The sequence below is a fragment of the Myxocyprinus asiaticus genome, chromosome 46 (assembly GCF_019703515.2).
Source record: "Myxocyprinus asiaticus isolate MX2 ecotype Aquarium Trade chromosome 46, UBuf_Myxa_2, whole genome shotgun sequence".
In the NCBI taxonomy this organism is placed as follows: domain Eukaryota; kingdom Metazoa; phylum Chordata; class Actinopteri; order Cypriniformes; family Catostomidae; genus Myxocyprinus; species Myxocyprinus asiaticus.
Window position 1 is genome coordinate 16,519,534 of NC_059389.1, and position 16,754 is coordinate 16,536,287.

Sequence of the window (16,754 nt, forward strand, 5' to 3'; positions counted from 1 at the left end):
ATAAGGATTTAACCACTGGAGTCTTATGGATTAATTTTGTACAGACTTTATATCCTTTTGGAGCTTCAAAATTTTGATACCCATTCACTAACAATGTATGGCCCTACAGAGCTAAAATATTCTTCAAAACATCTTCGTTTATGTTCAGCAGAAGAAACAAAGTCATACACATATGGGATGGCATGAGGGTGAGTAAATGATGAGAGAATTTTCATTTTTGAGTGAACTACCCCTATATTAAGGTATGACGTAACTGCGCTTAGTGCGCTTTGTGCAACTTTCCACATTAATATAAAACAGAAACCACTTATCTGTACTGTATATCTGCTACTTTACAATAACTTTGAATGTGGCTCATTCGGTCAGAATGATCAGTTTTATCATATTTTCGTTGCTATTTTGAGTCTTTTGTTTTAAACTTTTATAATGGGAAGCAGCTGTTTTTGCACTGATGCCTGGATTCTCATCATTAGTTATGAATAATCCTATCTTTTGGTTTGCATCCATCCAAATAAAAGGAGAAAATAATAAAATGAGAGGAAGTACCTTTCATTATTAAGCCCCGAAAAAACAGGCCTTAAAAAACAATGTTTTAGTTTCCAACAAAAATAAATGACCAAGTTCAGGCATGAAACTCTGAATGGCGCAAGCTGATAGGTTCTTTGAACTTGTTATCTGCTAGCCAATCAGCTGGCTCACCTGTGATATGTCTGGCCAATTAGCTCACATGGTATAAGCTGATAGGTACTTTGACATGTATTCAGGGTTCGAGTAGGAAGGACACAGGAGCCGGTTTCACAGTCCACAGTTAATGCAGTTGTCTTCACCTTCACAACAAAGTATTGGCTTTTCAGCTTCACAACAAATTATTGGCTTCCATCTTCACAACAAAGTATTGGCTTTTCAGCTTCACAACATATTATTTAGAACACACATAGCGTCTCTGGTCTCCCAGTATGTCGCTCAGGTGGCATTTTAAAGCCCGTCTCCATCGTCCCTGAAACAAGACACAGGTGTTTAATATCAGTAATCACCAGGTGATTCACATTAGTGAGATCAGTCAAGGGGCTGGTGACATCAGAAAAATTAGGCACAAACCTTCTGTAATAGCCAGCCAGACCCAAGAACTGTCTCACCTCCTTTTTGGACTTGGGATGTGGGCAGGCTGCTATCGCTGCGGTCTTATCAATTTGGGGCAGTACCTGCCCATGACCCAAGTGGAAGCCCAGATACCGTACTTCCACCCGTCCAATTGCGCACTTTTTTCTCGGGTTTGCTGTGAGTCCCGCCTGTCTCAGCAACCTCAGAACGGCTCTTAGATGCTGCATATGCCTCTACCAGTCATTACTGTATATAATAATGTCGTCCAAGTAGACAGCGGCATATGTGGCGTGTGGCCGGAGGATCTTATCCATTAGGCGCTGGAACATGGCGGGAGCCCCGTACAAACTGAACAGAAGAGAGATGAATTGGTGTAATCCAAACGGTGTGGAAAAGGCAGTTTTCTCTCGTGATAATGGAGTTAAGGGGATCCAACCGATCGAGCAAATTTTGTTGTGACAACTGACCCAGAGTATGTAGCTTTGCTCAAAGATCAAGGACATATTGAATTTAATTTTTGCTCTGGGAAGGCAAACCCTCTCACGCCTCCTGTATGACGTCAAGCACCCAACGTCAAGCACCCAACGTCAAGCACCCCACGTCCATACAGGAGCTCGAAGGGGGAAAACCCCGTGGAGGCTTGCAGGACCTCCCTGACTGCAAATAATAGGGGTTCCAGCCATTTGTCCCAATTTCTAGCATCTTCATGCACGAACTTGCAAATCATGTTTTTCAGTGTTCGATTAAATCGTTCAACCAGCCCGTCAGTTTACAGGTGATAAACGCTGGTGCGAATCGTTTTAATTCCCAGCAATTCATAAAGTTTGTGTAGTGTACGTGACATAAACGTTGTGCCTTGGTCAGTGATGATTTCTTTAGGAATCCCCACCCGGGAGATAATTTTGAAGAGTGCCTCCGCAACACTGCATGCTGAAATGTTGCGAAGAGGCACTGCTTCTGGATATCACGTTGCATAATCCACCACAACTAACACAAACTGATATCCACGTGCTGACCGTTCTAATGGCCCGACGAGGTCTATACCAATTCTTTCGAAGGGGGCCTCGATCAATGGTAATGGGCGCAATGGCGTTCTTGGGGTGGCCGGTGGATTCACCAACTGACAGTCGCAGCATGCCGCACACCATCTGTGCACATCTCCGTGAATGCCCGGCCAATAAAAGTGGGCCATTAACCGGTGTAGTGTTCTCTCTTGTCCTAAGTGACCTGCCATAGGATTATGGTGAGCCGCCTGGAAAAGTGCTTCGGAACGGCTCCTCGGGACTAATAACTGGGTTGTATTTTTGTGGGTCTGAGTGTCCTGCGTCACTCTGTAAAACTGGTCCCTAATAATTGAAAAATATGGATATATGAGGGCGACATCAGGCTGGAGCTGCTGGCCATTGATTACTCTCACTTGGTCAAAGGCGTGCCTAAGGGTTTCATCATGCCACTGCACTAGAGGGAAATCCCCCTCCGGGAACTCCCTAAGGGTGGGAATGCTGGAGGACTCCCCCCCTGTGTCACTCTGACGCTGAGCAGACGTGGACGGCCCCGGCTCTGCTTCCCCAGCCATCGCGTCACACATCACACACACTGAGATTTTGGTTTGCAGGACCCATCTACACACAGCGCTTTTAATAACCTTTTAAACCCCGGCCAATTTGTTCCCAGAATCAGTGGATGGGTGAGGTGGGAATTAACCGTGGCCTCCACTCTGTTTTACCCCCTGAAATTGAATGATGGTAGTCACTACCGGATATTTGTGAATATCCCCATGCACACACCTCACGATCACCTTGTGGTTTGTACCCAAAGCTCCGTCATGAACCAAACTGTGGTGAATCGAGGTTTGATTGCAACCAGAATCCACCAGAGCTTGGTATGTACGGCCCTTAATTTTTACCGGTATCCTGGTAGGCCGCCATGTGGGCTTGGGCCAGCTGGACGGCATCATCCACCGACGTGAGGCGATGGCACTGGACCCATTCCATGGTACCTCGGGGCAGATGTACGGTTAGTTGCTCCAGCTCCATCAGCTTGATAATATCCTCTACGCCACGCCCTTCCTCGGCAAGCACCCATCTACGGCAGGCGTCGCTCAAGTTGAGGGAGCGGAATCGCTGATGGTGTTGTTCGGGGCTACGGCCAACCTGTTGCAGGACAGCAATCTTCAGCTTGATGTAGTCCAGGAGGTCCTCAGCTGGTAGTTGCTGTGCCGCGAGCTGGGCCTCCCCTGAAAGCAGCGGCAGCAGGTGGAGGGCCCATCTGGTTTGCGGCCAGCCAGAGGCGGTGGCTGACTGCTCAAAAAGGCTCACAAATGCCTCCGGATCGTCCTGGGGACCCATCTTGGTGAGCAGAAGCTGCGGCTTCATCGCCAGCTCCGTAAGGCCTGCCGATCCTCGGCCTGGGCTTGGAGAAGCTCCTGGAAGCGGCGTTCCTGCTCGAGGAGAGCATGCTGGTGAGACTCTTGGATGCTAGCCAGGGCACGAATGACTTCGTCCAGCGGTGAGGTGTCCATAGCAGCCCGTCTTCTTCCTTAATTCCTGGGTTTGGTGTAGAGGGTGACCAGTGTAGAGGGGTTCGAGTAGGAAGGACACAGGAGCCAGTTTCACAGTCCACGTGAGTCAACTTTTAATATAGTTGTCTTCAGCTTCACAACAAAGTATTGGCTTTTCAGCTTCACAACATAGTATTTAGAACACACATAGCGTCTCTGGTCTCTCTCCCAGTATGTCACTCAGGTGGCCTTTTAAAGCCTGTCTCCGTCATCCCTGAAACGAGACACAGGTGTTTAATATCAGTAATCACCAGGTGATGGCCCTTACCGCTTCCTCTCTCCCCAGTGACAGACACGACCACGTCCCGCTCCACACTAATATATTCACCTTATTTTTCAGCGTAACTAGGGTGCCGCCATTATCAACCTTGAATGTGGACCACTTCCAGTATCAGCCACTTCCAGCTATTTTAGCGATACACAAATACTACATTGTGTTGCTTTATATTACAGGCTGGCAATATATGTCGTCATATTATTATCATTAATTATGATTTTCATAAACTCATTGGTTTTGAATGCATATACAGTAGTATTACCGTATTTTGCATTTTGCCATCGTTTTATCACACTGCTGCACAGGCAGAATGAATGAGAGATCAAGTGCTGACACGGACAGTCCTCCGCGCCGTCTTACAGGCCTCCACAAATTATACACAACCAGCAGAGAGCAGAAAGCCGCTGGGCAAATGCTGCTTCAACTTTCTTTGCACCAAAACTGCATCTTGTTTCATCTTAGCAAATTAATAAATACATTTTACTCTCCATTCTTGTCAGAGAGCATTCTCTCTTTCTTAGTGGTGTATAGTAAACAGTCACATTGATCAAGTATTCAGCATGGCTTATGAAGCATTGCCTTTGGAAATAAATAAATAAAGGCATCATTGAAGGTTATGGAGGTACATATGAATGGAGGTTTACATGGAGACAAGAAGCAAGAAGCAGATTTTAGCTCCACCTGTCTAGATGGGAATTGTGTCTATGTCTAATTGTACAGCAGTATGTTATACATGCTCGATGCAGCATGTCTAGTGTTTGTCTAATTGTGAAGCTGCAGCAGCATGTCCACATGCTTAAGTCAGTTTGTCTGTGTATGTTCTAGCAGAAGAAAGTCTCCATACTTGTTCTGCAACAGCAGCATAGCACATCTAGTCTGCCAAGACCAATATCTTATCAATATCATTGGTGCAAAAAAACATGACTATCATTCTAAGAGGATGTCAAGGGGAAAAAATGCAACAAAAGTGTAGCATATCAACAAGGGCAATTCCATTACTTGGTTAGTGATGTCATTCTTCACTGGGCACTATGGCAGAGTATATACAAAAGGGAAAAAATAAATGTACAGATACCAAAACAATCATGTGAAATCAGCAGTTTTTTCATAAAAACAGAGAAAAGAGACAAGAAGTGAGCAAGACAGAGATATGGTGAGACAGAAACACAGGACAACATTAAGGGCATGAGTGACAGGAACAGCATGAGTGTGAGTAGCTTTGCAGGCCGCCCACATCCACCTCAGCACTGACACGATGCTCCGCACCTCACAGAAGAGAGACCTCATCACTGCCCACACAAACCACATTACTGACACAAACCAAACAGCAGAGAGAGAGAGGAGAGAGAGAGAGAGAGAGAGAGAGAGAGAGAGAGAGAGAGAGAAATAGAGAAAAGAGGGGTGAACGTGAGTGGAAATGAGAGAAGGAGGGAAATGTGTGGAAGAAGAGAGGGGATGAGGAAAAAAGAGAGCAGCAGAATGTTGCTAAAATAAACAAATTACAAGAAAACAAAAAGAGACTGATTTAAAAGAACAGCTCACCCAATTCTGTCAGTAAATTATGTTCCCCTTATTTCGTTCCAAACCTGTATGACTTTCTTGATGTTAATAAATATTCCAGTATGTCTGTTCAATACACTGGCAGAGGGACTCACTTTAGAACTTAAAAAGGACACAAATTAACATAATACTCTTTTTCTGTGTGTGTAAAAATCTGGATGTCCGTTGCATGTTCATGAAGGAATTGAGAAAGAGTGGCTAGTGTTGTTTAGCGCTAAAAACAACAATGAAACTGTGAATGAGCTTTTCTCATAGTGCTCATGAACGTGCAACAAACGTCAAGACTTAACAGAAATATTACTTAATTTCAGGTTGTTTCTAACCAAAACCTATCATATGCCTTCAGAAGACTTGGAATATGATGCATGAACTGCATGGACTACTTTTATGATACTTTTTTAGTTCTTTTTAAGTTTTAAATTGAGTCATCATCAACTGCCATTGTATTGAAAAGACGGACTGGAATATTCATTTAAATTTCTCCTTGTTAGCTATACATAAGAAACAAAGTCTTACAGGTTTAGAATGACATGATGGTGAATAAATGGCCTAAGAGAATACAATGTGAACATTAGAATGACACTACAAATTATTGAGTTATGCTATAAAACATAACCTACTTTTTACCGTATCTGCCGCCAGCACAAATACACACATCAACTATCAGACCACACATACAAGGCAAAAATGCTTTGTCAGTAAACTGAAACCGGTTATGAAAGATCAAAGTACTCCACTGTGCTTAAATACACTGTAAATACACTGTGCTGAGAAGACCATTAAATCCAAGCTGTAAACTCACAGAAACTTCAAAAGCTACAATATACACTGACAAAACACCTTTCATGTTTCTGTTACTACCAAACACAATTCTCCCAAAGGATTATATTAGCTTTATCAGAACGCCACAGGAGTTCCAATACTCTTTGTAAGAATGTTGGAAATGTTTTGAGACTCAATTTCCCTGATATATAATTTTTGCATGTGGGTTTAGGCCATGCAGATTGTTTACCTGTAGGACAGGGCACCAGCAAAGTGATTCTCAATATAGTTGTCCATAACAGGTTTGAAGAGCTGGAACTTGCTGTCCTGCAGCAAATTTATAACATGCACCTACAAAGAAAAAGATTGAATCCCAGTTCAGCCATAAACGATCTTTGTGTGTACTTGAGAGAATCAAGTCTTCAAGATGAGCTATAAAGTAGGGAAAATATATTTCTGAAAACAATTTAACTGCAAAAAGTAATGTTGTTGTATAAAACACTCTTTTATCTTTTCTCACATGCTGAATCATGAATACTTTATTAAAAGGTGAAGTTCAAACAGGTTTCCACACAAAACTCAAGCCATTGGTTGCTGTATCGGGCTGGTCAGAATGCTCAAACAAACAGAGCAATGTTTTGAAAACACCACAAAGCCTCAGTATTTAATTTTTTTAATCAGTATTTTAAATCACCTTCAAAAGTGGATTCTAACTTTAAAGTATGTAGTTGTGCCTGATATAAAGAGAAAATGAGTACAGGAGCTGAATTATAAAACAACTTTGCAAGAGAAGTCTAAGTTGGATTTTATGAGTTGCCATTTTTGGCATGTAACCGTGGTAACACAGTGGAGGAGAGATGCAGAAAGCATCTTGTACTTATTAAAGGCAAGAAACTGTCTTCAGGCAAGAGATAGATACTGTAAGTTGGTACGAGTTTGCAGTCAGAATATGTAGAAATCTCTAGAAACTAAGTGGAAATGCACTTTATACAGTCATGTCATCAGAAAGTTTGAACAGGGCATCACTCACCAGGCAGTCAAACACCTTTAGTCCATATCGCTGAGGACTTTCATCTAAAATCGCAAATAGAGTGTCCAGGGTGTCCTGTAAAAACTTTACAAAACACAATAAATTACAGAAAGCCAAAAACGGAGTTATTTTGATGGGAAAACAGTTCTGTGTCATTTCTGTAGTTTGAAACAAGTGTAGAAAGATTAAAGTGACTGGCTGCAAGTAGTCCATACTTTAACAATCTCAGTGCCATCAATGTCCTTCAGTTTGGAGAGGCAGTCAATGATCCTGTCTGGATGAACTCTCCATTTCAACAGGTCCAACATGTCCCCTGCAGGCAATATTATAGAAAACCACGAGTTATTGAAGATCAATTATGATGACCAAAAGTGAGGATTTACTTTTCAGGCTAATCAACTGTCATTTTATCTGTAGGCATATCAACCCTTGGTCATTGGCATATCAAGCATAGAGGGATAGTTCACCCAAAATGTGTTAATTCTGTCATCATTTACTCACTCTCATGTTGTTCCAAACCTGTATTAATTTCTTTCTTCTATGGAACACCAAAGGAGATGTTTAGCAGAAACCAACCAAACGCTTCGAAACCAGCAGACTTTGACTTGTAAGACATCGTTATAATATCCATTAATGCTGTACGATTGATTTAATTAAGATTAAAATTGCAATATGTCCTTGCGCGGTTACTTAAAGGTGCACTCAGAACTTTTTTCCGCATTTAAAAAAGTTTTACTTCTGAATAAATTAATTGTAATTTTGATATATATGTATAAAATCATGAGAACTCACGAGATAAAGACTCCAGTCATATCAGTAACCTTATAAAAGCTGTTTTAATCTACATGGAGAGGGTCCACTCATGGGGGCTGCCATATTAGAGTCACATGACCAGTCGAATACTACTCGCTTATTCTCAATAACCGCAATGTTATTGGACACTTTTACTCGTGGATTAAATTAATAATGGTATAGTGTGTATAGTGAATTTCTACAATGACATTGGTAACTGAAAACTACTGTGGTTTAATGATGCTTCATCCACACCACTAGGTGTCAGTGTAAGTCCAAGACATCATATTAAAAAATTACTGAGGGCACCTTTACTTGACCTTAAAAGGCTAAGTTTTAAAATTTAGTCTGCATTCAGGCTTCAGTCAGGGCTTCACTCTGCACTGTGTGAGCAAGCGGTGCCCTCTAGTGGTCTGGATGGCATTATCCATTATACCGCTATAATACAGAATTTAAAAGGGGTTTTGTTCCTTTGGTTAAAACTTTTTATTTTTCCACGATGTGGTTGACATTTCCGTGGAATTTCCTAACATATGCATAGTATGAATTTGTAATGTTCTATTATATACAGTACATAGATGTAAAATATGAGTTATGTTGTTTTGAACTGCAAAAACAAAAGTGCAAAAATCTTTTAGAAGTACAAAATAAAAATGTTTCATATCATAATCATGTTTTCATATTTAGTTATTTTTTGTATGTTTAAAAAAAAAATGTTTTATTTATCTTTTAATCTATTTATCTTTCACTGTGGCTCACCTTGAAAATTTGACCTGTGTTAAACAGATCCAATCCATTTTCAATTGAAATTATTTATTGTAGAACAGTAAAAAAAAGAAAAAAGCATTTGTCCCTCTTTATTAATTTTTAAAGCACAATTTCTAAGTCAAACAGCAATCTGATGACAAAATAAGGAAGGTGGCAAAATATCGGTATCATTATCAGCCTAAAATGTTTAGTTAAAATCTTTATCGGTCATAAATTTTCATATCGGTGCATCCATAATGCTTGTTAACTAAAAAAAATTATTAGCACAAATTCAAATTTATAAGCATACGGAAGAGTGCAATTGAAATTGTTTTATTGTTATTTTTAAATTATTTATTACTATTTTTTATTTACTACTACAATTTACTACTTCTGCTACAATTTTGATAAAATATCATATTTTTAATGATTTGATTTGAACTGGGCATTTGTCCCAACCACCACAGAATAAGTATTTCCTTATTTCCTGCTAATTAAAAAAAAAAAAAAAAAAAAATTATATTATATATATATATATATATTTTTTTTTTTTAAATAAATCATTTACATATTAATTGTAATGCTTTAAGAATAAACCACTGAAAAACCTATATAATATCTATCGACCAATAGAATAGCCTTTTAGAAGAACGCATCTAACTATGGTGTTTCCCTAAATATCTGAAACATGCTAAATCCACTGTTTCTGCAAACAGCAAACAGTAATAATCTTTTAGGGCAAACAATAATATCTCTCGTTTTTATTGATCGCATCAGTTTCTGCCGGTCATTTTTTTTTTTTTTTTTTGTGCGCAGACTGATGCGTGACACTTCAGCGTATTAGTTATAATACCAAACTATCATGCATTGGTTGTGTGTAATATCTAATCACTAATCAGGTAAACTATATAGTTCAAAAGATCAAGTTCTACAGTATATAAACAGCTACACATGCTATGCTCCAAAAGCCTGATGCTTGAGACTGAACACAGACTGAATAAAGACTGAATAAAGACTGAATATAACTTCAGTTCATCAGTGTCTTCAGTTAGATAACAACCAGATGGCCGTTGATATGTGTGCAGTTGGTTGAAGGCACAGCAGAGCCGCAGAGACACTGGGCCAACTTCCAAGGTCAACAGAGGCAGGTGTGAGCTCAGCCTGCTGTGATCTCCAGTACACACACAGCCAGTAAGACCTCAATGCTTTCTGCCACTGTTACTATAACATTCACCTACTGAAGGGCTCAGATCAATACATCACTATATCAAGGGTCATGGCACAGAGACAGGGCCATACGGTACCAGTGACAAAAGCTATTTCTGAATAAGGAATATTTGATTGAGATTTTCATTTCTGGATAAAAAGACAATTTTATGACCTGGCTTGATATTTGGGTTTATTGATTTTCTTGATGGAAAATGACAATTCAAATAGACAGACAGAATTATGAACATAGATACTGTATAAGAAAACTAGATCTTTACAATGTCAGAAGAAAATGTGAGTAGGGTTCTGGGTAATTGCCAAAGCGTTGCTATGTGGTTGCTAAGGGGCTCTGAGTGGTTGAAGTGAGTTGCTATATAGTTGCTAGGGTGTTCATGGTGGTTGCTAGGTAATCAAAACAGCCGATTTTGATACCTAGATACAAGTTTATAGGATTTTTATTCACCCATTTTATCACTGGCCAGGCAAAAAGTCAGACTGCTTAGAAAAGAACCGTAATGGCACACCTTTCCTCAAAATGCTGCACAATTTGTGGTACCATTCATGTCTGTAGCACAAACGGTGCAGAAAGAGTAATGCCTGAGATTTAAAGAGATAGTTCACCCAAAAATGAAAATTCTCTCATCATTTACTCACCCTCATGCCATCCCAGATGTGTATGACTTTTTTTCTTCTGCAGAACACAAATGAAGATTTTTAGAGGAATATTTATCAGCTCTCTAGGTCCACACAATGGTCCATAATACTCCAGTGGTTTAATATATGTCTTCTGAAGCAATGCAATCGCTTTGGGTGTGAAACAGATCGATATTTAAATCCTTTCTTACTATAAATCTCCACTTTCACTTTCAGAATGTGAAAGTGGAGATTTATAGTAAAAAAGGACTTAAATATTTATCTGTTTCTCAACCAAACCTATTATATCTCTTCTAAAGACATGGATTTAGAGTTTTATGGATTACTTTTATGCTGCCTTTATGTGCTTTTTGGACCTTCAAAGTTCTGGCCACCATTCATTTGCATTGTATGTACCTACAGAGCTGAAATATTTTTCTAAAAATCTTAATTTGTATTCTACAGAAGAAAGAAAGTCATACACATCTGGGATGGCATGAGGGTGAGTAAATGATACGGGTGAACTATCCTTTTAATATTTAAAAAAGCGCCTTTGCAAGCAGCGTTAATTGGTAGCCTATAGCATTTAATGAAGATAATTACTGGTGCTAGCAGGACCTCATGGGTCTTAAAACTACAAACCCAGATCAAACATAACTTAATCTCAAATCTTAAACCCACATAACGTAATCTAAAAAATTTAATATAATGCAATGCAGTAAGAGGGAACACTGTCTTACCATTCTGAGTGAGTTTAGTGGAGCAGAGAGAAGACTGGATCCAGAAGGACTCTTTGCTGTTCTTTATTGTGTGGTTGTTGCCCGGCTGGAGACTTACTTTAGAAAAGGGCAGTTTGAGGTACTGAGCAGGATCCTGAAGATCTGCTGTCTCCTCACACTGTTATGAAAGAGACAGTGAAGTTAAAAGACAAGAGAGGACAATAACACACAGAGACAAACATAGAAGAATGATTATTCAAGGGGCACGTTTGACTACTTGAAATCATTCATGAAACTGTGGTTCATCTGTGTTAGAACATTTATAACATGTCCTGGAATAAAGATCTTATTTTGGCCTTATCTTAGTGGATTTTGGTATAATGTGCGATAGTGTAGACTTTTGATATTGTGTGAGATGGTAATGACTTCACTTTTTTATTTTTCACTTTTTGGCATAAATGTAGATACGTCTAGGACTTGATAACACATAGTTAGCTGGCAGTCAATTAACTTTGAATAAAAAATAAATAAAGAGAAATGGACTGTTTCTGAATTAAACTTCTCAAAAACTACCTGTTTGATAATGACACCCAGTAAAGCTATTCTTAGCTCAGTACCTTGTGGACAATGAGCTCATGCGTCCCATCAGGCAGTGGTCTCCCATTGTCCTGCATCAGAGGGACAAAAGAGAAGCCAAAAAGCTTCCTCTCTCCTTTCTCCTTTGCTGTACACACAGAGACAATAGTAGATTTGTTTTGTGAAATTAATCAATAATGACAAGGTCTTGAATCTCACTCAGAATGCAGAATAACAACTAGACCTAAAATCAATTTTTTAAAAAGTGGAATTGAAGCAGAGAGTCTTACTGGAGCAGTGCCTGAGCTCGAAGCGTAAATGTGTGCCGTGGAACATCTCCAAAGGAACAGGCAGTTTGATATGTTCGGCCCAGCGAGGGTTGTTACTGTGATACAAGACAAAAGAGCGGTGCTCATCCATTCCCGGCTCCCCGGAGCCGCAGCAAACCAGACCCTGAGAGAGAGAATGTAAGAAGGCCAGCAAGGTGGAGAGAATATAAGCAGCTGGTATATTTGCAATATGTCAGCCTCAATCCTTTCTTTCATAAAATAAAAGAAAATGGTGACTGAGGCTAACATTCTGCCTAACATCTTGTTCCACGGACAAAAGTAGGTCATACAGTTTTGGAAAACATGATGGTGAGTGAATGATGACAGAATTTTAGTTTTGGGTGAACTATTCTTTTAAGGACTCGCAGTGGTGGTTCCTACCTTAAGAACCTGTCCATCACCTCCCAGCAGATAGACGGTGACTTCCACGTTACGTGCCACACTCTTCCCACCTTTCTCAAATTCACCTCTCTCTAGGGTCACATACAGGTCATTCCTTATTTCACCTGCAGGAGAAAGATAGCTGTATCTCAAAAATGTAACTCATTTTCTATTCTCACAGCACTTTCAGGCGGCTATCAGGTGTTGAAATCAGTCTTTTGGGAGATGTTCCTGAAAACTGAATGTTGTTTTTCTCTATAGCGTGATTTAACATTGCCAGCATCAGTAGAACTACAAAAAAGGGTTTCTTTTTTGTAATTCATGCCACTAAAAACAAGTTTTCTATTTAGTGATCAACTGATAATTATTGTATTTTTTTTTACAACCAATACCAATACACATTATTTTTATGAATATCTAAATAATATTTATTTATAAAACTAATCTGAATAAATAAAATAAAAACAATTTTTTATTTTATTTAAATAAATAAAAATAAATGTTAAGCTTAAAATGCTACATGTTTCTCAATGGAGAATAAATGGCTGTTACTTAAAAAAAAATGTAAACAATATATTAAAAAAGTAACTTATTTAATGTATTGTTTACATTCATTTCTATTTTTAAGTAACAGCTATTTATTTTCCAGTTAGAAACATGTAGGATTTAAAGCTTAACATTTATTTTTATTTATTTAAATAAAATGTATTTTATTATTCAGACTACTTTTACAAATATTTATTTATTTATACAAACAAATCGGAATAAATAAATAATTATTTTTTATTTAAATAAATAAAAATACATTCTCACTGGAGAATAAAGGCAGTTATTTAAAATAATTTAACATTTAAAATGTAAATAAACAATACATTAAATAAATAAGTTACATTAGCCGTGAATAGCTGAATTAGCTGTGTTTTTTTCCTGTTGCCACTTATGGGAATACACAATACTGAAGAATCCAATTACTGTTTGACAAGGTGTGAATATCAGTAAAAAAATATTGGTCAAACCGATTACAGATTATCTCTATTTCTGTTATATTCACAACAGAGAACGAATGGTAGCTGAAGCTGTGAAAGATCCTCAGAGATGTCAGAAACACCATAAAACATTTCTATTTACTCTGTCAACATGTGTGGCTCAGAGACAGCCCATCATCATCAGAGAGTGTGAAAACAAATATCAAATTAAACATGGGTTCACCAATGCACCATGCCATAATGCAAGCCATAAATGTTAATATACTGTAGCTGTTTATCACTATGGTCAAACAAAGGTCAAAAAAATATTATTATCTCCCAATGCTTTTTGTTCTGTATTTTATGTGAAATGGAACAAAACAATTTGTAAAATCAAGGCTATTTAGTATCAAATCTGCTTTTTCAGACAGCTCTCTTCAGTGAATGTTATATAATTGTTTAAATAAGACTGTGATGCCTCAAGCTAATAATACAATATATATATTGTATGTTGTAATAAAGCCTGTATTTTAAGTGCTAAATAAAATAAAATCAAAAAATCAAAAGCAAATACTGTAATTCACTGCATGATAACATGATTGACCCACTGCTATCCATCACAGCCCAAGCACATTATGGTAATGTCATAGAACATTTTTCCTATAGCTGTAACTTTACTTAACATAAGAATGTGGGAAAAGGGTAAATGTAAGGATTCAAGGGTAATGTGGTTTAAAAAAGGCAGCATAATGCAAATAAATAAATAAATAAATGCTATTGACCCACCTGGAATGATGATATCAGAGAAACCCAGTTTCTTAGTAATGGAGACGTTACGAGTGAAAAGACGCATGTAATCCTTACGAATCTGCTCCATGTCTCCATGCAAGAGCTGGAGGGAGACATTAAGGCCTACAAAATAAGCACAAACAAATTTCAATGAATTTCTGCAGTAACAACTGATAGTCTCATATGTTAAAACAACTTCCATAAGTGTTTTGACAGGAAGTGTTTGAAAAAAGAACAGCTGTCTGTACTGTTATGAGATGCAACCATGGAATGTTAGAATGTAAACCTAACAGAATATTTATGATTATACAACAGTTCGTTCCAGTACTCTGATCTGACTGGACAAGCAGTCTTCCAGGAGTGCTGATATTTAATATACTGTACAGTAAAAGCATTGAGACGCTTCACTGTTGGCATCACTCTGCTTGTTGGTGTTTGCGGCAATTAAAAATGGCTGCCAGTCTGTGTGTTGCTTGGCGACACACAACAGTTGATCATGTTTTTGTTGCACATCATATTAACTTCTTGTTTATAGAACTGTTTCATAAATGTAATATCACACTCACAATTGTGCTGTTGCTCAACTTAACTTCAACAAGATTTGCCTTCCTCTTGATTAATAAAACAACATCAAACAAGCAAGAGGGCTGTTATGGCCATATATCAGCACAGCTGAAGGCCACAGGACGAGTGCCGCAGGTAATCACAGCCGTGCTGATATTGTTTTATACAATAGTTTAACAGGCAAGTAAATAAGAAGCATCCCAAAAAACCTTGTGTGTGGAACTACTTTCTTACGCCACGGATCAGGATCAGCCATTGCTAGTTCAAAAGATGCACCCAAGCCGAAAGTCACTTTAGAATAAGTAACAACGGCTTGGGCTAATAAGCATTGGAGTAACAAGGATGAGAGGGAGAGAGAGAGCGAGCGAGCGACTGAGTTTGTGTGATTACCTGTGTCTGTCATAGTGATAAACAGTAAAGCTGATGCTGTGAGTTTAACTCTATTCCTCAGCTGTGATGTAATAGTAATCCGCTCCGAATGATCGTGAAGTGATGCTGCCATCAGAATTATCCTACTTCTTACAGTATTTCTGAAGTTGCAATAACGAGGACATCACATTCAAGAGTTTTGTTGTTGGAGAGAAAGCATGGAGGATGCCAGTTTCATTCTTGCATATTTCTTGGGGAACTCTTATTTGACACCAACAAAGACACCGTACTCTCCTCCCCTATGTTGAGAGTTTTATGTCTCCTCACAACTTGCAAACTGAGGTATCAAAATTATCTCTGTTTACCAGTCATTATTATGACTTGAGGGGGCGTTTTATGTGTAAGTAAACATGCATGATAAATCCGACAGCACGTAAAGGTAGCATGAGAGACAACGCCGATGTTCTCATGGAGAAAAGGCAACGCAGATTCTCTCTCTCACCCAATGGCACTCTGTGGCGAGCGGGGCGGACCGAGCGACGACGGTGCGGCGCGAGACCACAATCACCAACAGCTGGGCAAGATAATTCACTCCAGATGTCCATCCCGGTCTCGCTCCGCACTGTCGTCACTCGGCCCCGCCCCGCTCGATACACACTCATAACATAAAACGTGGTCATTTGTCGTCAAAAGTATAATTTCACACGAATGAATCAAAATCTCTTTCATTACTCAGGTTTAGATAGTCACGAAAACAAGCGGAGTGATACAAACAGTAAAACGTACTAGTACTGTTATGACTCATTTATAAGCACTCTTGAAACACCTCTCGTCCAATCAGATTTGAGGACCGGAATTTACTGTTGTATAATTAAGGATAATCCAATGCCTTTAACCAACATTTTTGTGCTGTTTAGTTACCATAGACAATTCTGTCTAATGAGTAACAAATCATATTGTAATTAATCGCTTTTAATGGCAAGCATTTCTCTGCCTGTCTCATCTGTTCTTTCGATGAAAGCCAGCATTTTGACATCTGTGCACTAGATTTAAACTTTAAAGTCCCAAGTCTCTTTGAAGCAACACTGTTTCTCAACTAATTTAATCACAAAGCTAAGCCTGATGCTGGGCAAGTTCTTACAGATGAAAATTCTTTGCTCATTCTCATTCCTTCATTTATCTGAAGGATTTTCATCTCAATGTTCAACCCTGCTGTACATCTTCTGAGGGACACTGTCTCTGTGGTTTAGATTTACATGAGAAAAACTGCATAATCTCTTTCCTGCTTCACTGGATATTTTGACATTCTCCAGTTTTATCTGGCCCTTTCCATCCAGCTTAAGTCTTTATCCATGCTGAAAAAACCCCCAGCTTAAACCAGCCTAAGGTGT

The 16,754-nt window shown here is 38.8% G+C and overlaps 1 protein-coding gene across 3 annotated transcripts in view; it reads right to left on the bottom strand.

Moving 5' to 3' along the window:
* Positions 1-16,754, bottom strand: part of LOC127436105 (dedicator of cytokinesis protein 4-like) — a 100,803-nt gene that overhangs the window by 46,255 nt on the left and 37,794 nt on the right. For all 3 annotated transcript variants that reach the window (XM_051690039.1, XM_051690040.1, XM_051690041.1), the window contains 8 exons: positions 14,428-14,553; positions 12,677-12,801; positions 12,257-12,419; positions 12,008-12,114; positions 11,412-11,568; positions 7,506-7,603; positions 7,291-7,374; positions 6,511-6,611 (listed from right to left, as the gene is read on the bottom strand). In XM_051690039.1, the coding sequence (XP_051545999.1) occupies positions 6,511-6,611; positions 7,291-7,374; positions 7,506-7,603; positions 11,412-11,568; positions 12,008-12,114; positions 12,257-12,419; positions 12,677-12,801; positions 14,428-14,553 (961 nt within the window). The remainder of the gene's footprint in view (positions 1-6,510; positions 6,612-7,290; positions 7,375-7,505; positions 7,604-11,411; positions 11,569-12,007; positions 12,115-12,256; positions 12,420-12,676; positions 12,802-14,427; positions 14,554-16,754) is intronic.